Source organism: Aquarana catesbeiana, linkage group LG01, assembly GCF_042186555.1.
Source record: "Aquarana catesbeiana isolate 2022-GZ linkage group LG01, ASM4218655v1, whole genome shotgun sequence".
NCBI classification, from domain to species: Eukaryota; Metazoa; Chordata; class Amphibia; order Anura; family Ranidae; genus Aquarana; species Aquarana catesbeiana.
The window spans coordinates 350949182-350972930 of record NC_133324.1 but is presented as its reverse complement, the minus strand read 5'-3'; the positions used below and the strand labels follow the sequence as shown (position 1 = coordinate 350972930).

The window sequence follows — 23749 nt, the reverse complement described above, 5'->3', positions numbered from 1 at the left end:
TGGTTTTTCAGCTCTTTAGCACCACCCTTTGGGCTCCTTCTGCTAATTTCGTGTTAGTAGAAGTTTGGTGAGTGTTGATTCGCTCTTTTCATTTAGCGCTTCTTATTTAGCATTTTTCAGTTCGCGCTTTTCAGTTCGTGCTTTTCAGTTAGTTTCTGAACGGCCGTTCATCAACCAGACATGTTGCGGAATCTGAGGAGATAACGTGTTTTTATTATTAGCCTTGGAATTTTTGCTTTGACCAAAGTCCAGTCCAGGAACAGGAGGAGGAGGATTTCTTGGACCAAAAATTGGTTGCTTTATTATTCGGGACCAATTATGTCATATGCCTTTTCTGCGGGAGCTCCAGGAGAATAATCTGGATGATTTTCTGAATTATCTCCGGATGACGAACCCCTGCTTTCACCAACTCTTGGCATTGTTGGCCCCCTATATTAAGAAGCAGGACACATGCATGAGGCTTTTATTTTATTTTTTGATTGAATAATAATGATTTGATTTGGTATATTTTCTATATTTTTGGATGCATAGAATGCACTTTTTGGTTAAGTTCTATTGGCAGATAGCATGTCTAATTTAATTTGTTTTCTTTTTTTAATGCACAATAAAAAAAATTGTGTTGAATAATACTTGGCTATGTGTTTTACTTCAAATGACAGTTTGGGAGTAGGCAGTTACATTTTAAAAAATACAATGTAAAATTAACAAGGGGCACCAACATAGTTGTATCTTTGATCTTAAAAACTACGGGAAAATGGTGTTGTGGTAACGTGCCCAAAAAAAGCATAATAATATTATTGTTGATATCACTAGAAAAAAAAGCCTTTGAAAATTCGTTTGCAATAACTCCGTCAGTATCACCAGCAAAGCAGCTTCATTATTATCCCATTAAAGAAGAAGATAATGTGCGCTGCATTTCGAGATTTCATAATCTGCCACGTCACGAATGTTAATTCTCCATTACGACCGCTAGTTTACAAGACCAACCACTTCTGGCTCGTTCTTGCTTCCGAGCATGCGTGTTTGTACTTTGGACTTTTGTCCGACGGACTTGTGAACACACGCCCAGAAAATCCGACAACTGCTATCCAACATTTGTCCGTGGAAAATCCGACAACAATTGTCTGATGGAGCATACAAATGGTCGGATTTTTCGCCAACAGCCTGTCATCACACAATTCCTGTCGGAAAATCCGATCATGTGTACAAGGCTTTAACTGTTCCCACCCACCCAGGAAATGTACACTCATAATCACCCTCAAAACCTATTGCTTTATCAATGGAGTAGGGCTTATTAGCTGCAGCCTAAAAGAGGTTGCTCTCCCTGTGATTACTTCTGTGCTGCATTTCCATAATGATTTAAAAAAAAAATCATATATATATATACACACACACACACACACACACACACACACACACACACACACACACACACACACACACACACACTATATTACCAAAAATATTGGGACATCTGCCTTTACATGCACATGCACTTTATCGGTATCCTAGTCATAGTCTGTAGAGTTTAATATTGAGTTGGCTCACCCTTTGCAGCTATAAACAGCTTCAGCTCTTCTGGGAAGGCTGTCCACAAGGTTTAGGAGTGTGTCTATGGGATTTGACCATTCTTCCAGAAACACATTTGTGAGGTCAGGCAAGAAGGCCTGGATCCGCTCTGATTCATCCCAAAGGTGTTCTATGGGGTTAAGGTCAGGACTCGGTGCAGGCCAGTCAAGTTCCTCCACTCCAAACTCACTCATTCATGTCTTTATGGACCTTGCTTTGTGCACTGGTGCGCAGTCATGTTGGAACAGGAAGGGGCCATCCCCAAACAAAGTTCCCACAAAGTTGGGAGTATGAAATTGGCCAAAAAGTCTTGGTATGCTGATGCCTTAAAAGTTCCCTTCAGGCATAAGACAGGGGTGCCCCCTCTCACCCCTCCTCTTCGCACTGGCTCTTGAACCACTACTGCGCAGAGTGAGAGCGAATACTGATATCAAGGGCCTGACAGTAGGCACCATAGAACGTAAACTTTTGGCCTACGTGGACGACGTACTGTTCCACTTGTCCAACCCCCAGATCTCGTTGCCGGTCCTGATGCGAGAACTTCAACACTTCGGGACGCTCTCAAATTTTAAGATTAACTATAATAAATCCGAAATCCTGCCCATACACCTATCTACATCCATGACAGACAGCTTAAATAACGCATTCCCTTTCACATGGACTAAAACTTCCCTACACTACTTAGGTATACAACTAACAGATAGTTTTGACACGATATACACAACAAACTACCCCTGGTTACTAACTGCAGTCCAGCAAGACTTACTTCACTGGACGAAAACCGCCTTCATATGGCTGGGAAGAGTGAACATAATAAAAATGAATGTCCTCCCTAGAATATTGTTCTATATGCAAATGCTCCCTACCCAAGACTTTTTTTGCACAAATGTCGGACATGCTCACTCACTACAACATGCAAGCTTCTTTGGAGCTTGGGTGGAAGATAAGAATGCCAGCTGTGGTAAATTGCTGAGAGACGGCAAAAGGATACCCTTTGAATCTCTTGAGGATAGGCCTGGGAGACCTCAGTTGAATTTCTGGAGATATAGACAGTTACACCACTTTTTTTGAAGTACACGGTAGCTCCATAAGAGATATTACATTGCTTTCACCTTTTGAGGGACTGTTCGTAGTGGAGGAAGCGATCCCACGCATGATTTCGGAGCATTACCTGCTGCTAGGGTCCTCGGCCTCAGCCTCCAAACCCACATGTATATGTACCTGGGAGAGAGACCTAGGGAAGGAATTCACTGGGTCTCAGCTAACACACCTTTACCAGCTTACCCACTCCAGCTCAGCAGACTCTAAGATGCAGGAGACAAACTATAAGCTATTGACACACTGGTATAGGGTCCCCTCATACCTAGCACGGATATACCCAGCCGGCTCCGATGTGTGCTGGGAATGCCCTCGGATAGAAGCCTACTGGCAAGATGTTAGGGACCAGATCAAAGAAGTTCTTGGGTTAGATGTCCCCCTCTCCCCTGACCATTTCTTCTTGTATATTCCTCCCATGCCAATCAGTCGCTACAAAAAGAGCGTGCTGCCCCACTTACTAAACGCTGCCAAATGGCTACTTCCTATTTACTGGAAGAAAGCGCAGGTGCCGAGCAAGGAGGAGTGGATATGCAAGGTAAATGAGATAAGAGAAGCAGAGAATTGGGTTGCGACATGTAAAGGTACTAAAGACAAACATACCGCCATATGGTTACTATGGACGGAACACCTTTCTGATCTCACCCACATGCCTTCTAGCCTAGATATGTCCTTATTAAAGCTAGCAGACCCAACATTGGATTAACGAGACCAACCTAGGTGATAACCACCAGTATACTCCCCTGGACCAGAACATAGCCCGCGCACATTGCACATTCACTCTTTACAGGAAGGGGGGGGTTCTGGCGGCTGACTGTCCGGAGCAGGCCATGTGAGATCCTCATAAGCTCAAGGTGAGATCCTGCCCCCCCCCCATTCTACTACCCCATCTCTTCTTCCCCCTTTTCCTTTGACCACTCTCTCTCCCCCTCTCTCTCTTCCTTCCTTTTCTCTTCTCAATAGTTGTTGCCACTGGAAGGTTCAGATGTTAAAAGACCTGGCAGCAGGCACCCTATGATGATTAGGATAACTTGAAATGGCAAAGGTCATTGCCCAACATATCCGTCACATGGTGGACAAAGATAGAGCTGTGCCCCCCCACTGGGGGCACCGGGGAGCCTGGGCGCAGCTTGAGGCTGGGTGAAGTGCTGGAGGTTAGTAGGAGGCCGTGGTTGCCCCCTCTTCCAGTGTGGAACCTGGGCGGGGGTGCTCCCGGGCTGCCCTAGACTACTCCCCCCCAGTGGAAAGGATTGACACAGCGTGGTGACGGATTAAGCAGAGAGGCAGTGTGCCCAGCAGGCCACTGCACCGATGGTAGCTAAGACCTTATGTCAACCACAGCTAGATGACAAGAGCATTAAGGCACGGAATTTTAAAAGTATGCATAACCCTTACAATGCCATAATATATTCTGTTTCCACATGCTTCCTCTTCTGTTATTATTGTTGAACAGAGAAAATGTTTGTCACTATTACGCACATATCATGCCATGTTTGTTAAGCTGTGACTGAATTCAATAAACAAAGTTTATAAAAAAAAAAAAAAAAGTTCCCTTCACTGGAACTAAGGGGCCAAGCCCAACCCCTGAAAAACAACTCCACACCATAATCCCCCCTCCACCAAATGATTTGGACCAGCGCACAAAGCAAGGTTTATAAAGACATGGATGAGCGACTTTGGGGCGTAGGAAATTGACTGGCCTGCACAGAGTCCTGACCTCAACCTGATAAAACACTTTTGGGATGAATTAGAGCAGAGACTGCGAGCCAGGCCTTCTCATCCACAGCAGTGCCTGACCCCACAAATGCGCTTCTGGAAGAATGGTCCAACATTCCCATGGACACACTCCTAAACCTTGTGGACAGTCTTCCCAGAAGAGTTGAAGCTTTTATAGCTGCAAAGGGTGGGCCAACTGAATATTGAACCCTACCCACTAGTGCCCCGTACACACGATCGGATTTTCCGATGGAAAATGTGTGATAGGACCTTGTTGTCGGAAATTCCGACCGTGTGTGGGCTCCATCACACATTTTCCATCGGATTTTCCGACACACAAAGTTTGAGAGCAGGCTATAAAATTTTCCGACAACAAAGTCCGTTGTCGGAATTTCCGATCGTGTGTACACAAATCCAACGCACAAAGTGCCACGCATGCTCAGAATAAATAAATAGATGAAAGCTATTGGCTACTGCCCCGTTTATAGTCCCAACGTACGTGTTTTACGTCACCGCGTTCAGAATGATCGGATTTTCCGACAACTTTGTGTGACCGTGCGTATGCAAGACAAGTTTGAGCCAACATCCGTCGGAAAAAAATCCTAGGATTTTGTTGTCGGAATGTCCGATCAATGTCCGACCGTGTGTACGGGGCATAAGACTGGGATGCCATTAAAGTTCATGTGCGTGTAAAGGCAGGTGTCCCAATACTTTTGGTAATATAGTGTATATTTTTTTATCACTACCTACTGTGCTCTTATTCACAATATAGAATTTCGAAAAGCCAATTCACACTTTCTAGAAGCCAATTCACTCTTTATGCCTCACTATAATAAGATATTGGCATGGATTTCAATATACAGACAGATATAACATTGTGAAGGGGAGGCATTGATCGTGTTTATAAAACTTTGATGGAAACGTTATTAGGATGATGTGACTTTTTATCCTTCTATTCCAGGTAACAAAATCTATTACAACTTTTGTGGAGGAAAATAACATCAGAAAGTACTAACTGACAAGAAAAGCAATTAAGTCAGATGTGGCTTTAACATTTCTTGTATTCCAGTGTTCAGCACTTACAGTATCTCACAAAAGTGAGTACACCCCAGGCCCACACATTTTTGTAAATATTTTATTATTATTATAACACTGAAGAAATGACACATTGCTACAATGTAAAGTAGTGAGTGTACAGCTTGTATAACAGTGTAAATTTGCCGTCCCCTCAAAATAACTCAACACACAGCCATTATGTCTAAACTGCTGGCAACAGGAGTACACCCCTAAGTGTAAATGTCCAAATTAGGCCCAAAGTGTCAATATTTTGAGTGGCCACCATTATTTTCCAGCACTGCCTTAACCCTCTTGGGCATGGAGTTCACCAGAGCTTCACAGGTTGCCACTGGAGTCCTCTTCCACTCCTCCATGACGACATCACAGAGCTGGTGGATGTTAGAGACCATTGTGCTTTACATTGTGGCAGAGTGTGAGTTCTTCAGTGTTGTCACAAGAAAAGATAGAATAAAATATTTACAAAAATGTGATTTGTGAGATACTGTATATACCTGACTTTAGAGCAAGTAATTCTATTGTTTAGCAGACAAGAAGATGCTGGAGCACCCTCTGGAGAAGGACACTCCTTCCTGTATGTAACATAGAGTATAACAGCAAATTATGGATTCACCATTGACCTCACAAGGATGGCATCTGCATAACTCTTTTGAGCATAGCTGGCCTAAGGTATATGAATAAAGTGATCCTATTCCTGTGGTTCTTATTCCAAAGCAGCTAAACTGATCTCATAAATCAAAAGAAGGCACACTTAAACAAGACTAATTAAATGTGACTAACTACAACTAGCTATACCATGACTTGGATAAATAAGAGCCTTCACAGACATGGGGTGTGTTTTCTTTAAAAGAGGTAGAGATATTTAGACCACTCTTCATGTGAAGAATTTATATTTATTTATAAGAAGCAAGGTTGGTGGGGAGGGAGGTCAGTCCTTGACTTTCTAAGCAAAATTTCAAATTGGCTGATCTGATCCAACATTGTGCCCCTTAACAAAAATAGTCAAAGAATTAATAAAGGAGAGGAGGTCAAAGGTGATAACAAGTATGCTATAAATTTGGTCTGAAGTAATTGTAGCCCAATCTTCTTTACAGGTCTGTTTCTTTAAGTCCAGAAGTTTCCATATTTCGTATTTTTTTACATCTTCCTCGCACATCTTTTTCCCCAGGGTGAAACAATAATCAAAAAGAGCGAAGCAACAGGTATTGTGAATTAAAAAAAAAAAGTACAGCAAAAGGCAGGTTGAATTTTTTATTGTACATAAGGACAGGTCACAGAATACATTGTCTTGGACTCTGTATCATGTAGAAGTGGATTAGTGCATCGGTCTTACTCATTCAAAGTTTTCTGCAAAGAAAAAAAAAGCAAGATAAGATTGATCAGTGATTTCCCTAAATGCCAACTATCTTAATATATTTAAAGCTGAACTAAAGTGTAACATTTAAAAGAATCCAAGCATGCAGGCTTTTTATTGCAGAGGAGACATGCAATGTTTCTTCTGCAATAAAACAAACCTATGTGCCTGAGCTGTGAATGCCTGTGTGTCGGGATGACTGAACTCCTGCGCATGTGTGGAAGTCAGGGGCGGACTGACAACTCATGCGGCCCCCGGGCAATAGGAGAAGATTATGGGGCCCCTGGGCAATAGGAGATTATGGGGCCCCCAGGCAATAGATTATGGGGCCACACAGTATACACACACACACACACATACAGTATAGACACACAGAATACACATACACACACTGAAAAGGTACTGGAGAGGCAGGCCAGCTATAATCTTGGGATTTTTAAAAAAACACAGATTTTTACATACTGTCCCTGGTTTTATTGAGGCTGGCAACCCTGATGGGGCCCCTTAGGGCATGGGGCCCTCGGGCAGTGCCCGAGAGCCCGAATGGTCAGTCCGCCCCTGCTGGAAGTGACATCATCCCGTGTCAGCCAATTAAGATCGCCAAAGACTGGCACCTGGAAGAACCTGGGGAGAAGATGCCAGAGGGACCTGGCAAGTGTTGGGCTATTAAAGAAGGTGACCAAATTGCAATGAAAAGGTATGGCGCTAACTCAAACACAAATAATAGTGATTATCAACATAAATAAAAAAAACAGTGATCATCAACATATATTATACAGTCCACAATCAAAAAACTCCATAATGTGACAGTTCCATAAAAAATAGTAAAGAATCTTCACAGAATGATCCAATTGCCGTGATTGAAAGAAAGGTACAGAAACAGGTTATTTCTTTAAACCGTGCTCCACCTCAAACTGTGTGTGAGAAATGCAAACTCACCAAAAATTTACAGTAAATGTGCCTTGCAACATTAACAATCTCTTGAACAGCAGCGTATATGGAGGTGATGATCCTTAGCCCCAGAGATATCTCCTTACATTAATCCCCCATTAAAGCTTGGGAGAAACATATTGAAAATCATTGCGCAAATGTTTATTAAAGCTTAAATTCAAACAGGTCAATACAAAAATGCGCACTTACATTTGTGGGTGCTGTAAGTCAGTACCAACATGTACAGCTTAGTAGGTGAGCTAGCTGTCTCTCCAGGATGCGGCATGCGCTCCAAAGCACCGGAGGTAGGAACCAGGAAGCCGGAAGTGACGTCAATACAGGCAGACGCGCAGCCTCAATGCATTTCGTGATCAACACTTCATCAGGAAGCTTGACTAGCAGCACCCACAAATGTAAGTGCACATTTTTGTATTGACCTGTTTGAATTTAACTTTTAATAAACATATCGCACAATGATTTTCAAAATGTTTCTCCTCAGATGTAAGGGTGGATTAATGTAAGGAGATATATCTGGGGCTAAGGATCATCACCTCCATATACGCTGCTGTTTAAGAGATTGTTATTGTTGCAAGGCACATTTACTGTACATTTTTGGTGAGTTTGCATTTCTCACACGGTTTGCGGTGGAGCACAGTTTAAAGGAATAACCTGTTTCTGCAGCTTTCTTTCAATCACGGCGATTGGTTCATTCTGTGAAGATTCTTTGCTATTTTTTATGGAACTATCAAATTATGGAATTTTTACGTTGTGTACTGTATAATTTATGCTGATGATCACTGTTTTTTTTTTTTATTTATGTTGATGATCACTATTATTTGTGTTTGAGTTAGCACCATACCTTTTCATTGCTATTTGGTCACATATAAGCACAGTGGTGCAAACTACCTGCCTGGAGTTTGCATGTTCTCCCTGTGCCTGCGTGGGTTTACTCCGGTTTCCTCCCACACTCCAAAGACATGCTGGTAGGTTAATTGGATCCTCTCTAAATTGTCCCTAGTATGTATGAATGTGAGTTAGGGACTTTAGATTGTAAGCTCCTTGAGGGTAGGGACTGATGTGAACGTACAATGTATATGTAAAGCGCTGTGTAAATTGACAGCGCTATATAAGTACCTGAAATAAATAAATAAAATAAAATAAAATATAAGGTGGTTCATTCCACTTTTAAAAGGGGCAGCTGCACTCATGGTTATATTAATTATTCTTTGGCGCCATCACTGAATTTTCACTCATTCTATTAAAGTTATTGCAGACTTTAGTTTCACTTTAATTTTTCTATGTTGGCTTTGTTGCCTTTTTTTAAACGTGTCTTTCTAATTAATACTTGCACTCAAATTAATTTTCCTATACTAGTACTGGTATACAGCCTGCATAAATCTTAAAAATTGTGGTCTCGGGTCGAACTTTGGTTGTTCGGATGTTCTGCGAACACCGAACAATATGCGGTGTTTGGGGCAAATTCGAAAGCCGTCGGAACACCGTTAAAGTCTATGGGACATTAACATGAAAAATCAAAAGTGTTCATTTTAAAGGCTTATATGCAAGTTATTGTCATAAAAAGTGTTTGGGGACCTAGGTCCTGCCCCAGGGGACATATATCAATGAAATTTTATTTTTTTTAAACGGCCATTTTTTCAGGAGCAGTGATTTTTTTAATGCTTAAAGTGAAACAATAAAAATGAAATATTCCTTTAAATATCGTGCCTGGGGGGTGTCTATAGTATGCCTGTAAAGTAGCGCATTTTTCCCGTGTTTAGAACAGTACCACAGCAAAAAGACATTTCTAAAGGAAAAATTGTCATTTAAAACTGAGTGTAATAAATTGTCGGGTCTCAGCAATATAGATAAAAATCATTGAAAAAAAGAGCATGGGATCCCCACCAGTTCATTACCAGGCCCTTTGGGTCTGGTATAAATATAAAGGGGAACCCCGAACCAAAAGTTTTTAAAAAATTGCGTGGGGGTCCCCCTAAAATCCATACCAGACCCTTCGGGTCTGATATGGAAATTAAGGGGAACCCTGTGCCAAATAAAAGAAAATGGCGTATGGGTCCTCCTCAAAATCCATACCAGACACTTCAGGTCTGGTATGGATTTTAAGGGGAACCCTACGCCAAAATGAAAAAAAAATGGCGTAGGGGTCCCCCTCAAAATCTTATCCGAGCAAGCAACCTGGCAGGCCGCAGGAAAAGAGGGGGGGACGAGAGAGCACCCCCCTCCTGAACCGTACCAGGCCACATGCCCTCAACATTGGGAGGGTGCTTTGGGGTAGCCCCCCAAAGCATCTTGTCCCCATGTTGATGGGGACAAGGGCCTCATCCCCACAACGCTTGCCCGGTGATTGTGCGGGCGGGGGGCTTATCAGAATCTGGAAGCCCCCTTCAACAAGGGGACCCCCAGATCCTGGCCTTCCCACCGTGTGAATTGGTAATGGGGTACGATGTACCCCTACCATTTCACAAAAAAAGTGTCAAAATGGTAAAAAAGACAATAGCTGGTTTTTGACAATTCCTTTTTTAATAACGTCTTCTTCTTTCCCCCGCTTCTTCCTCCATCGTCTTCTGGTCTTCCTTCAGTTTTCTCCTTCTTCCTCCATCTTCTTCTTGCCCCACTTCTTCCTCCATCTTCCTCTGCTTCTTCCTCCGGTCTCCTCCATCTTCCTCCGGCTTCTTCTCCCCCGCTTCGTCCTCCGGACGATCCGCCTCAATGGGAGGCTCCCGCCCATGTGACGCTTCTGTGCTTGTGACAGTTCTTATATAACTGAGGGGGCCACCCGGTGACCCCGCCCACTCTGACGCCACGGGGACTTCCTTATGGCTTTCCCGTTGGTGTCAGAGGGGGACGGGGTCACCTATTTACTCCTCTGACAAGGGGCAAGGGTTGTGGGGATGAGGCCTTGTCCCCACCTCAAAGCACCCTCCCCATGTTGAGGGCATGTGGCCTGGTACGTTCAGGAGGGGGGCGGTCTCTCATCCCCCCTCTTTTCCTGCGGCCTGCCAGGTTGCATGCTCGGATAAGGATCTGGTATGGATTTTGAGGGGGACCCCTATGCCATATTTTTTAAATTTTGGCGCAGGGTTCCCCTTAAAAGCCATACCAGACCTGAAGGGGGGACTCCTACGCCATTTTTTTTTAAATTTGGCGCAGGGTTCCCCTTCATTTCCATATCAGACCCGAAGGGCCTGGTATGGATTTTAGATGGACCCCCACGCAATTTTTTTTTTAATTTTGGTTCGGGGTTCCCCTTAATATTCATATCAGACCCAAAGGGCCTGGTAATGGACTGAGGGGGAATCCCATGCTCTTTTTTTCAATGGTTTTTATCTATATTGCCAAGACCCGACAATTCATTACAGCCGCGAGTAGTTTTACATGACAATTTTTCCTTTAGAAATGTCATTTTGCTGTGGTACTGTTCTAAACACGGGAAAAAATCGCCACTTTACGCATACAATAGACACCCCCCAGGCGCGATATTTAAAGGAATAGTTCATTTTTATTGTTTCACTGTTTTAGCATTGTTTAAGCATTGTTTAAGCATTAAAGAAATCACTGCTCCCGAAAAAACGTCAGTTTTTTTTTTTTAATTTGCATTGATACATGTCCCCTGGGGCAGGACCCAGGTCCCCAAACACTTTTTATGACAATAACTTGAATATAAGCCTTTAAAATGAACACTTTTGATTATTGATGCTCGTGTCCCATAAACTTTAATGGTGTTCGTGTGTTCTGCCAAATTTTTTGCCTGTTCGGTATGTTCTGGTGCTAACCGAACCGGGGGTGCTCGGCACATTCCTAGCCCTGCAGCATGCTAGAGAGTCGGATTGCTGCTCAACACAAAACACAATGCTCTAACACAACCTTCTCCCATCCCTCCAATGAACAGTGCTGCTCAGGGTGTGTAAGCACTGCTTATTGGAACACTGGACAGAAAGGGCGTGTTGGAATGTTAGGCCTCATTTACACTTGCTTTGGCTTCAACACACATTAAAGCGCCTACCGCTTCAACATGCTTTAATGATGTGTTTTTGATGCTACGGTGGTGAAGCTTCAGTGATGCTTCCGTGAAGCTTCAACGATACTTCGGTGAAGCTTTAGTAATGCTTTTTTGAAGCTTTAATGAAGCTTAGCAGGTGCCCTGTGTGTGTGTGCTGATATCTCATACCTGCAATTTCTCCAAAACAGAGCAAAGCTAAAGCTGAATTAAAGCCTCTCCAAAGCTGCAGGTGCTTCAAGCAAGCTTTGCTATAGACTATGGGGGCTTTGAAGACGCTTTGAAGCACCACTAAATCTACATGGGGTAAATTTTTGTAGTGAAGCCGAAGCAAAGCACAGCAAACGCAAGGTGTAAACAGGACTGTTAGGGCTAATTTACACTTGCTTCAAAACATGTCTTCGGACACATTTTGTTAAAGCCCTCTGAACGCCAGTCAAAGCACCTGTCACTAAATAAAATGGTTAGCTTACAGTCCTGTTTCCACTTTGCATTTGCTTGGTGCTTCGATGAGGCTTTGGGGGGCTTTGATGAGGCTTCAGTGGGGCTTCAATGAGGCTTCCATGGGGCTTTGATGAGCCTTTGGTTGGACTTCGGTGAGGCTTCGTGGGGCTTCAATGAGGCTTCAGTGGGGCTTCAATCGAGCTTTGCCATAGACTTCTATGGAGGCTTTGAAGACGCTTTGAAGCACCATTAAAGCTACATAGGGTATAATTTTTGAAGCAAAGCCAAAGCAAAGTAAAGCAAAAGCAAGGTGTAAACAGAACTGTAATGCCCTGTACACATGATAGGATTTTTCCGATGGAAAATGTGTGATAGGACCTTGTTGTCGGAAATTCCGACCATGTGTAGGCTCCATCACACATTTTCCATAGGAATTTACGACACACAAAGTTTGAGAGCTTGCTATAAAATTTTCCGACAACAAAATCCGTTGTCGGAAATTCCGATCGTGTGTACACAAATCCGGCGCACAAAGTGCCACGCATGCTCAGAATAAATTAAGAGACGAAAGCTATTGGCTACTGCCCCGTTTATAGTCCCGACGTACGTGTTTTACGTCACCGTGTTCAGAACGATCGGATTTTCCGACAACTTTGTGTGACCGTGTGTGTGCAAGACAAGTTTGAGCCAACATCCGTCGGAAAAAATCCATGGATTTTATTGTCGGAATGTCCGATCAATGTCCGATCGTGTGTACAGGGCATAAGACTGTAAGCTAACCATTTTATTTAGTGACAGGAGCTTTGACTGGCGTTTAGAGAGCAAAGCCTGTCCGAAGCCTTGTTTTGACGCAAAACTAGCTCATAAAGACCCAGACTGATACCCTCTGAGCAGAAGTCTGGCTCTCTAGCATGCTGATAACACAGGATATTTTAACCCTTGCTGCAGAAAATAGCACATGTAAAACTTAAAAAAGTAGTCCATGATTATTAGTTCTGCAGCCTGACTTCATTACAGTGATACCAAGGAAGCTTTATTTGGGCTTCTTCTATGTAATATAATAAAGCACAAATATTGTCTTCTGATTAACAGTTTTTGCATGATTCTTATGCCGCGTACACACGGTCGGACTTTTCAGCTACAAAAGTCCGACAGCTCGTCCGACAGACTTTCGACAGACTTTCGACGGACTTTTGGCGGACTTTCAACAGACTTTCTAACGACCGGACTTGCCTACACACGATCACACCAAAGTCAGACGGATTCGTACGTGATGACGTACACCGGACTAAAATAAGGAACTTGATAGCCAGTAGCCAATAGCTGCCCTAGCGTGGGTTTTTGTCCGTCGGACTAGCATACAGACGACCGGATTTCTGGCTCCGGCGGAGTTACGACGTAAAGATTTGAAGCATGTTCCAAATCTAAAGTCCGTCAGATTTGCGTCTGGAAAAGTCCGCTGAAGGTCCGGTGAAGCCCACACACGATCGGATTGTCCGCCGGATTTGGTCCGTCGGCATCCGTCGGACAAGTCCGGTCGAAAAGTCTGACCGTGTGTACGCGGCATTACACCTTTCTCCTCCTGCCCATTATTACTCTCAGCCCACATTGTCCCTAAAGAGCACTAACCTTGGTGCTGACATCTCTGCTCTTGGCCCTTATTTTGTTCACTTGAGACTCTGCAATATCTGCTCGCTCTTCAGCCTCATCCAGCTCATGCTGAACCTTACGAAACTTTGAAAGGTTCGAGTTGGCTTGCTCCTCCTACAGATTAAAAAAAAAAAGCAAACATGATAAAAAAGAAGTTACAAGGGAAAATGTAGCAATTTTTAAGGACAGACTTAACAAAAAAATACAGCGTTTAAATGGCTTATATGCAATGTTAACATTTTATATCACCTTAAAAAGACATATGTAACAGAAGTTCACTGCTCACGAAAATAACCATGTATGAATATGAAGTGTCTGACTGAAGAAATGCCCATGTTTATATCCCGCAAAACCAGTCTTCTCCTATATAAGTTCTACCATGCCCCAGCAGCATGAGGGAGAAGATGATTTGATGTTATAGCAGAATTACAGAAAGCTCTACTCAAGCATATCATACATGTAGTCAAAAGTTCTAAAATATCCCAGGTCATAATGCAGTAAATACTACTTTACTGAGCAATAAATATGTAGAATGTTGTATCACCTAGTTATCATATGCGGTAAAACATTTTCCGAAAACATACAAAAGTGTATTTAAAAAAAATAACTGTATCTTTTGGGGATTCCATGCATATATTCCTTCATAATAATTTGTGAAAGAAAAGCCAACCAAGCCAAGATACTTACAGCCTCCTCTGCCTGTCTCTTATACGCCTTCACTTTGAGCTGTAACTTGTCAACCAGGTCCTGAAGACGAGCTAAGTTCTTTCTGTCCTCTTCAGTCTGGCAAAGAATGAACATTTCAAAGAGAATGGTGGTAAATAATATACTGTAGGAGTGGCAAGAAGAAGCACAAGTACTGTCACTGTTGTATTAAAAACTGTAGTTAAAATAGTACAGTATAAGCACTACCAGGCTATGTACGTTTTGTACCTAAGGTTGGCTGTAGATAGGCAGATGACTGATGGGTGGAAGAGATATCTTCCGATCTCAGAATTTTTCTTCCACCCACTACACTAGGTGAAAATATGGCTAACAAGCAGAAAACATGGTTAATGGACCAGTCAACCCAAAGGTGATATTTTACTTACATGCAAATATGGTGGGCTTAATCTACCCCCTGGATTCTTATATATCTCTATACTACAATAGAAGGGTCTCACTGCAATTTTAACTCGTCTCGCTGAGAACTTGAACCCATCTTACCCACCTTTGCATGTCCCAGAACTTTGTTTGCATTCCCCATAAAATAAACTTTCTGCAGGGAGAGTGAACCTCTATGTAGTCACAGTGTGCAAAGTCAAGAGCTTAAGCAAATAGATATTACCAATCATAGTACATAGTAGCCCACAAGAGCTCTCCACCATTTACCAAATGTAAATTATTTGACTCTATAATACTTTGTTATTAATTAAACTTCTTTGTACAAGCATGAGAGCTTTTCATGATTGGAAACTCATACTTCTGTCCCCACAGGAAAGTCCTTCTTTCTTCAGTCCTCATCTAATACATCAGCCTGTCGAAGAAATGGTTGCCTGTCATATGGTTGAACCAGGTAGGTAGCCTGCGCTTTTTCTGCACTATACATACAGTAAGTCTGTATCTTATCAACAAAGGTTTACATACACAAGGTATGAATGAAGGAAGATGTAGGGAAAAATGTAAGGGCAGTATGGATTACGGTTTGTAAAATTGGTCCAGTGTTAAAGTCACTATCATATTTACGGCTCACCAATGCACAATGCACATAGATACAGTCTTTTAAAAAAAACTTGAACGTGTTAACCACAAATAAAGACTCAGTTCAATTAGTGAACTGCTTTGCTATCTAGGAATTATTCAGTGATCATAAGCATTGTTAATTAGATCATTACGCAGGAGGAATGTCAGACTAGTACACTCCATATGAGAGCAGCAGTCCAGCTCTCTGGTGTGCTGTTAACCCAGGGCAGCTTTAATGCCGCGTACACACGATCGGAATTTCGGCCAGCAAAAGACCGATGAGAGCTTTTTGTCGGAAAATTCGACCGTGTGTATGCTCCATCGGACTTTTGCTGGCCGAATTCCAGCCAGCAAAAGATTGAGAGCATGCTCTCAATTTTTGGGTCAGAAAAAGATTCTATCCAAAAAATGCGATTGTCTGTAGCAATTCTGACGCGCAAAATTCCTGCGCATGCTCGGAAACAATTCGACGCATGCTCTGAAGCATTGAACTCCATTTTCTCGGCTCGTCGTAGTGTTGTACGTCACCGCGTCCTTGACAGTCGGAAGTTCAGCGAACTTTTGTGTGACCGTGTGTATGCAAGGCAAGCTTGAGCGGAATCCCGTCAGAAAAGCCATCATATCTTTTTCCGACGAGAATTCCGATCGTGTGTACGCGGCATAAGAGTTGTAAGCACACACGGGCCATATTCTTGGCTCAAAAAGAAAAAAGCTTCAATTTGATTTTAAATGATTCTAATGCCGCGTACACATGACCGGAGTCCGTCGGATAATTCGATCGTGTGTGGGCTCCAGCAGACTTTTTTTCCCAAAAGTTCGACGGACCTAGAAATGAAACATGTTTCAAATCTTTCCGACGGACTTGAGTCCAGTCGAAAAGTCCGCTTGTCTGTATGCTAGTCCGACGGACAAAAAACAACGCTAGGGCAGCTATTGGCTACTGGCTATGAACTTCCTTGTTTTAGTCCGGTGTAAGTCATCACCTACGAATCCGTCGGACTTTGGTTGATCGTGTGTAGGCAAGTCCGTTCATTCGGAAAGTCCGTCGAAAAGTCCGCCAGACCTAGTCCGTTGAAAAGTCCGCCCGTGTGTACACGGCATAAGATGCTATATTTTATCTATTTTCTATGTGACAGATAGCAAGGATCTTATAACGGGAGTAGTTAGTAATATCTAGCCTTCAGTGTTGACTGGAGCATTATATTCAGGTCATTATTTGTTTGGTTTTAAAGCGATATTAAACCCAAAGCCAAAAATGTAATATATTGCAGCTTGCCAATCATTAGATGTGGTGGCAGCATTTTCTTTTTTCTAGTCTTTTTTTCACTCTTTTTTCACCTGGTGATCTGGCCAGTAACACATTCTGTATTAGAGTGCCTCCACTCTGAAGGAGTGAGCACAAGGGGCAGATTTAGACAGCAGCATTGTCAGTCTGGAGGGGGGGGCGTTGGATGTACTAGCAGATTTAAATACACTAACAAATTGAAGCCAAACTCCAGCTAACGCTTTACAAGCAGTAAACAGTTTTTTTTTCCTTTTGGGATAAAGGTTTCACATGAAAAAAATACAATCTGATCATTGTAAGCAGCCCTGTCTGTGTTAAATGGTTTGTCTCATCCCTGTAACCGCAAGAGAGCTTGTTTTTTTGAAAACAACAGACTTACTGGCTGGATCGCCAGATGAAAATGGAAGAAAGAATACCTAAAAAAAACGAATACAGCTGTCACATCCAAGAATTGGTAAGTTGCAATACAATAAATGTTTGCTTTTGGGTTTAAAACGGCTTTAACATTGAACATTATTATACTACATTTAGTTCATGTGTTCTGCACCTGGTAGGTGAGTTCTTTATTTCTCCTCTCATACTTCCTCATGCCCTTCACAGACTCGGCATGGCGTTTTTGCTCAGTCTCCAGCTCACTGTCCAGTTCCCGAACTCGAGCCTCCAGCTTCTGCAACTGCTTCTTCCCACCTTTCATTGCAATCTGCTCAGCCTCATCTAGACGTTGCTGGAGATCTTTGATTGTTTGCTCCATGTTCTTCTTCATTCTTTCCAGGTGGGCACTTGTGTCCTGCTCTTTCTTCAGCTCTTCTGCCATCATGGCAGCCTGTAATGAAATTATTTTATGTACAATATAATATACAGGTTAATGCAAGTTTATGTTAAAGCGTGATCATGCTTACACCTATATAATTTTACAGTAGTCCTATTGTCTCTACAAGTATATGTACATGCACATACACACATGTGCACTCAACTACATTATTCCAAAGTACACACATCTGTAATAGCTTTCTTCGCCTTCTCTTCTGCATTACGGCACTCCTGCACTGCTTCCTCCACTTCTGTTTGTAGCTGAGACAAGTCAGATTCCATCTTCTTCTTCTGATTGATCAGACTGGTGTTCTGTGTCAAGCAGTAAAGATATAATTAGACACTCAAAGTCACATAGATGGCTACAAAGAAATGAGAAGCCGCATTTTCTAAATATCAGTTGAGCCTTTGGTTAGACTATTGTTAGGAGGACAAAAGGCAGGAACAATCCATTGATAGAAACAACTGTGCATCTAAATATGGAACAAAGAGTAATTTATAGGTCACTCTATTCAAAGAAATTACCCTTACTTTGAGCAAAGGAACTAGTATAGCCAGCTGACCTGTGAGTGGAGGAGCTGTACTCTTTCACTGGTTTCTAAGAGTTCCTGTTCTGCAAGCTTTCGTGCTCTTTCAGTCTGTTCCACCAGAGAACGCAGTTCCTCCAGCTCTGCCTGGAGTAATGTGTTTCTCCTCTCTACAATTGCAATGTTCTCCTTCAAGTCTTCATTGGCTCTTAATGCGTCATCCAGTTGGATTTGAGAGTCCTGTAATATTACAAACACAAAAAAGCAATAGTTTAAAGCCACACTTTCCATGCAAAAACGTATTTAAAGCTTCACGGGAATGTAAAGCAGGAACCTTCAGAATCTTGCATGTATCTTTCAATGTCCTCTAGAGCACCCACAAAACCCACTAAGCGCTGTTAAGCAGTAGACATTTTTCTTTATATCTCTGTTGTATACTATTTATCACATTCATTTATTACTCTAATAGTGAGGCCTGGTTCACATCTATGCAGCTTGCGGTTGATGCGTATTCCTGTTGTGTTTTGCGTTTTTCTCACATGGCACATTTTTGAAGCGTTTCCTCTGCGTTTCTATTGAAGTCTATGGAACTAAAAACACAACCTAATGCGGGAAAAAAGTTACTGACTGACCCTTTCCAAAAAACTCACCAGTGGAAAACGCAAATATGTGAACATTGCCCACAGGAAACCATGTTAAATAGACTGTAGTGCGTTTCTGCAAAACAGAAAAAGCACTGAAAAACGCATAGGTGTGAACCAGGCCCGAGGAAGGAGCGGCGAAAAGAGCTGGCTAGCCATCAACATTCCTGCTTCAAAATGGTATTTACATATCAGCTCATCACAGGTTTTTGGTGTCCTGAGGCAAGCACTAATTGCCTGGTTTACTTTCAGATTGTAGCCTTTTACATTCTATTGTACTAACAGGATGGTTTTCATAATATTTTAAGCATATATTTTATACCAGAACATTATTTCATCTTTCTGCTACTGATAATTGGTTTCAAATATTACTTAATATCAAAATCTTAGGGTAGTTTTAAAAACTGGCAGATAAGGTGCATATCCAGAAATCAATATAATTATATATGCAATCAATATGTAATTTCCATACTCATTGTAAAAAAAGACATATTTGACAATCATTGATAGTATTTCTCTAGATTTTCATTAGTGAAGGTGAAAAGTTTAGGTATCCACCTGATACAACTTTTGTTATTACCTTTAGGTAGCTTTGGAGACTCTTTACTTGTTTTTGTGCTTCAACTGCCTGACGATTAGCCTGGCTTAGCTGGACCTCCATCTCATTTAAATCTCCTTCCATCTTCTTCTTGATCCTTAAGGCCTCATTACGGCTCCTGGTTTCAGCCTCTAGTGATGTCTGCAGTGAGTCCACCACTCTTTGATGGTTTCTTTTGACCTGCTCTATTTCTTCATCTTTTTCAGCCAACTTGCGTTCTAAGTCTGCCTTGACTTGGTGCAGCTCCAACTGGGCACGGAGAATCTTACCTTCCTCATGTTCAAGGGAAGCCTGTGAAGGATTTCAAGAGATAATGACTAATCAAACAAAGCAGAGCTGCAAAAACATTAGCATGTAAGTGATATACTATATATCCACTGAAGCTAGATTTAAATGTTGCTTGCAATTGAAGAGCTGATTGCTTTGTACCCATTTTAATCTTTCAGCAATTTTGTAAGTAAGCATGGAGATTTAAGAAATTATTAATTATTACATTTTACCGCTATCATTTAGTGAAGTGTTGTAAACTAGAAAGAAAAGGCAAAGGAACTGCAAGCACCTGGAAACTATAGTGATCACCTGGAAAAATCTATCCTAGTCAATGAGTTTTAGCCCATGTAGGTCCAAGTAAAGCACACTGGCCAGAGAGGGGCCCACACAAACAAACATTTTCTGACCCAACTGGAAAAATCCATTTCAGTTAATGGGTTTTACCCCAAGTAGGTCCAGGTAAAGCTCACTGGCGAAGAGGGGCCCACACAAATATAAACATTCTCTGACCCAACTGTAAAGACTAACATTTGCTAATGTCTGCAGCCATCTTTAGTAAAGAGGGTCCAGTTGTGTCAGCTCACCTCAGCTTCCTCTAGTGCAGCATGTATCTCCATCTTCTCCTGTTCCAGTTGCTTCCGTATCTTCTCCAGCTCATGAATGCTCTTCCCACTCTCTCCCAGCTGTTCTGTGAGGTCTGAGATTTCCTCTGTGTTACAAAATGAAACATTTCAAATCAATGTCTAGATAGCCCAAATGTCCAGCACAATGTAAGAATGCTCTCTTAATGTGGAACATCTATGGATTTCTTTCTTAGTTTTGACTAAATACTAATTAATGTCTAATATACCGTAAGCTGGAAACTCTGCTGTTTGCATTATAAAATGTGTACTATTCATATTTTCTCACCCTGAAGATTTTTATTCTCTCTTTTGAAAGTCTCTAAATGTTCCAAAGATTCCTCATAGGCATTCTTTAGCTTAAATAGTTCAGTGCTCAGAGACCGAGCTTCTTTCTGGGATGTCTCCAGCTCTGTCTGTGATTCCTCAAATTTCTGCTTCCACTCAGCTAGAACCTGAGTACAAAATTATAGTGAGTATTAATTCAATCTGCGTGGTTGTTAAAGAGAATTTGCTACAATATTCCTCCTATGATTACCTTGTCAAAATTCCTTTGCTTCTTGTCCATTGCAGCAGCTGCAGCATTTGACCTTTCCAAATCAACCATCAGATCCTCAATTTCATTTTGCAAACGGTGTTTAGTTTTTTCCAGAGAGGAACACTTGGCATTAGCAGCTTCTACACCTTCTTCTGCTTCCTGCAATCTCTGTGCCAGTTTCTTCCTTAAAAAATGTCAGGAGCGATATAATAAATTATAAAGGAAAGGTTTATATGTAACACAAATGTTTCTTCCGGAATATCAATTTCTGTAGACACATTTAATTATGTCAGTCTTACTTTGCTTCCTCCAGTTCTTCTGTCCTTTGGATGGCATCGGTCTCATACTTGGTTCTCCACTGAGCTACCTCTGAGTTGGCTTTAGAAAGAGCTCTTTGAAGTTCTGCCTTAGCCTCTTGTTCTTCTTCAAACTGTTCTCGCAGGAGATCACTATCATGACGGGCAGACTGTAGGGCATGTGCTAGGGCATTTTTGGCCTGATGGAAATTTAGACAGATTGGGTTAAACTTATGAATATTTCACAATTTAGTGAAAAGTTAGTATTGTGACTCTTATAGCTGTTGCTATTGTTTGTTTTGATTTATATCACATGTACCTTGGCCTCCTCTTCCAGCTGCCTCTTGAGATCTTCCAACTGCTGGGTGTAAGTCTGCTTGCCACGAGTCATCTGAGACACAAGTGACTCTTTTTCATCCAGCCTACGTGATAGCTCACCTATAGAAAAAGATAATATTGATTTTAAGAATTATTATGCTTACTGTTGGAGTCTCAGAAATATACTGTATAACATTTTGCAAGCAATTTGACCCTATATTGCCCATATAATAAATAATATAATAAAACTCTCAAATATGCAATGTACTATTGATTAAAGAAGACGCCATTTAGCAAGGTGTAAGAGGAAAGGCTGGGTGGTCAGAGCAGGTGAATGGTTTGTACTTTTTGTACATCACAGTATAATCTAGAAGGAGGGCGTGAGCTAAGTGCAGTATCTTACTTATTTATTATGGCAAAAAGACAATTGGCAAATCACATTTAGCAGTTAAAAATTGGCTCATCAGCAGGGTACCTTAATCCTGGGAAGACACATTGGGTAGGTAGGTGTTATCAACCTGAAGGGCCCAGAAAGCACACCAGGGGGCACCAGACTAAGTGCTGGATTATGTAGGACTGGTACATAAATAACTCATTTATGTAGAATAAAAATGGCACTTTAGGTGTATTCTCAGTTGGTGGTTGGCTCATGCGTATGGGGTAGGGAGCCACATCCAAAAACTTGCAGCCTGAGCAGTTCAGATATCGGGCCGGGTGCCAGCTTGGATGGAGGAAGCGGGAAGATGGCGGAGGGCTCCATGGAATGTAGAGGGGCCTGGATGTGATGTCAGCGGGGTACCCTGCTGTTCTGTCCATTAGAGGTCTTACCTCTACCTCATCAACAAAGAGGCTCATCAACAAAGAGGCCTTACCTCTTTGTTGATGAGCCAGTTTTTAACTGTTAAATGTGAATTGCCAATTGTCTTTTGCCATAATAAATATGTAACATAGTATACTTAGATCACGCCCTCCTGTTCTCTTTATCTGTTCACTTAGAGAAACTTCAGTCTCTCCAGAGGTGCTGCATCAAGTGTTTTGAAGAAGGAAGTCACCCTGTAAGTTCCATTTGGACTTTATGAACTTTCTGCTGTTCTCTGTGTCACATATATCTCTTTTCATCTATGTTCTCAAAAGTGCCTGCTGTGAGTCAGAGTTTACCTTCTTTTCCTGGGCACAGGTTTGCTTCAACACACACAAACACCGAGTGGTATCGTTTTCTAACTCCTATTCTCCTACTAGCTGTAAACGGTGTATGTAATGCTATCACTGTGTTTCTTTACTAATATTTGAACTTGTAATAATAAGAATAGTGAAAATCTCCCTATTCATTCTAAAGTGGTAAATTATTAAGAAGTAATAGCATTTCTAGTTAAGAAACAAAGATAATACCGTTTTCGGTCTGCAGTTTGGCACGCAGGGTGGACAGCTCATTAACAGTTCTCTGGGATTCTTCAGCCTTAGTCCGATGCTCACTGACATGATCCTCTAAGGTACGGCATAACTTCTCTAAGTTAGCCTGCCAAGAGAAAGTTTATTTCAAAACATAAAAATTGAAGGTAGAGCTACATAGAGAAATAAAATGATCATATATATAATAGCTTCAAAGCCATTACTTGTTGAACTAAGGGCATCTGCTGCAGTGAACATGTTTATAACTATAAAGTGTTACAGAACCTTATAGCATCTCTCTGTCAAAAGAAAAATAACTACATGTTGGCATGCTGTAAAAAAAGAAATTCAGCCAAACCCCTTTTCTTGACAATTTAGCCCAAATCTGGGCTCCCTAAATATGCAGACCAGGAAAGGCAGGAAAAAATATTTTCATACTTGTTCTATGACTTAATAGAGAAATATGGCCAAATCTTCTTTGGCTATACTTTCCCTGTGGATGACAGAGGTTCACTTACTTTTGCTCCTGTGACCCAGAATCACCTGCTGCTCACTTTTAGCTGACATGGCAGAGCCACCCCCAGATCGGGATCAGTCGGAATCCACCCAGCTGCCTGATTGACAGCTGGCTCTGCCTCTGCCTCTCAGTGCGTGGCTAAGAGCCAGCTGCACCTACCCCCGTTCCTAGCCTGGTGGTCCAGTTGGCACTTGAGGGGCAGACTGAAAATTGAGCGATCAGAAGTCATGTGATCGCTCAGTGCTTGGGATTGGAGCCACCATGAGACAGCTGCAACATCACATTGACATCTATGCTACAGCATATCAATTCAAGAGATTTAAAAAACAGGCAGTCAACTACCATTCTTCAGAAAGAGATGTTAGTAATAG

The 23749-nt window shown here is 41.9% G+C and overlaps 1 protein-coding gene across 1 annotated transcript in view; it reads right to left on the bottom strand.

The window, feature by feature from the left end:
- Positions 1-6691: 6691 nt before the first annotated feature.
- Positions 6692-23749, bottom strand: part of LOC141145766 (myosin-7) — a 78963-nt gene continuing 61905 nt past the window's right edge. Inside the window, exons 27-39 of the mRNA XM_073632647.1 lie at positions 22862-22988; positions 21474-21592; positions 21158-21354; positions 20859-21042; positions 20610-20775; positions 20285-20409; positions 19413-19721; positions 18228-18431; positions 17851-17976; positions 17402-17677; positions 14535-14630; positions 13827-13961; positions 6692-6801 (exon numbers count right to left, since the gene is read on the bottom strand). Of these exons, the coding sequence (XP_073488748.1) occupies positions 6784-6801; positions 13827-13961; positions 14535-14630; positions 17402-17677; positions 17851-17976; positions 18228-18431; positions 19413-19721; positions 20285-20409; positions 20610-20775; positions 20859-21042; positions 21158-21354; positions 21474-21592; positions 22862-22988 (2082 nt within the window). The 3' untranslated portion in view covers positions 6692-6783. The remainder of the gene's footprint in view (positions 6802-13826; positions 13962-14534; positions 14631-17401; positions 17678-17850; positions 17977-18227; positions 18432-19412; positions 19722-20284; positions 20410-20609; positions 20776-20858; positions 21043-21157; positions 21355-21473; positions 21593-22861; positions 22989-23749) is intronic.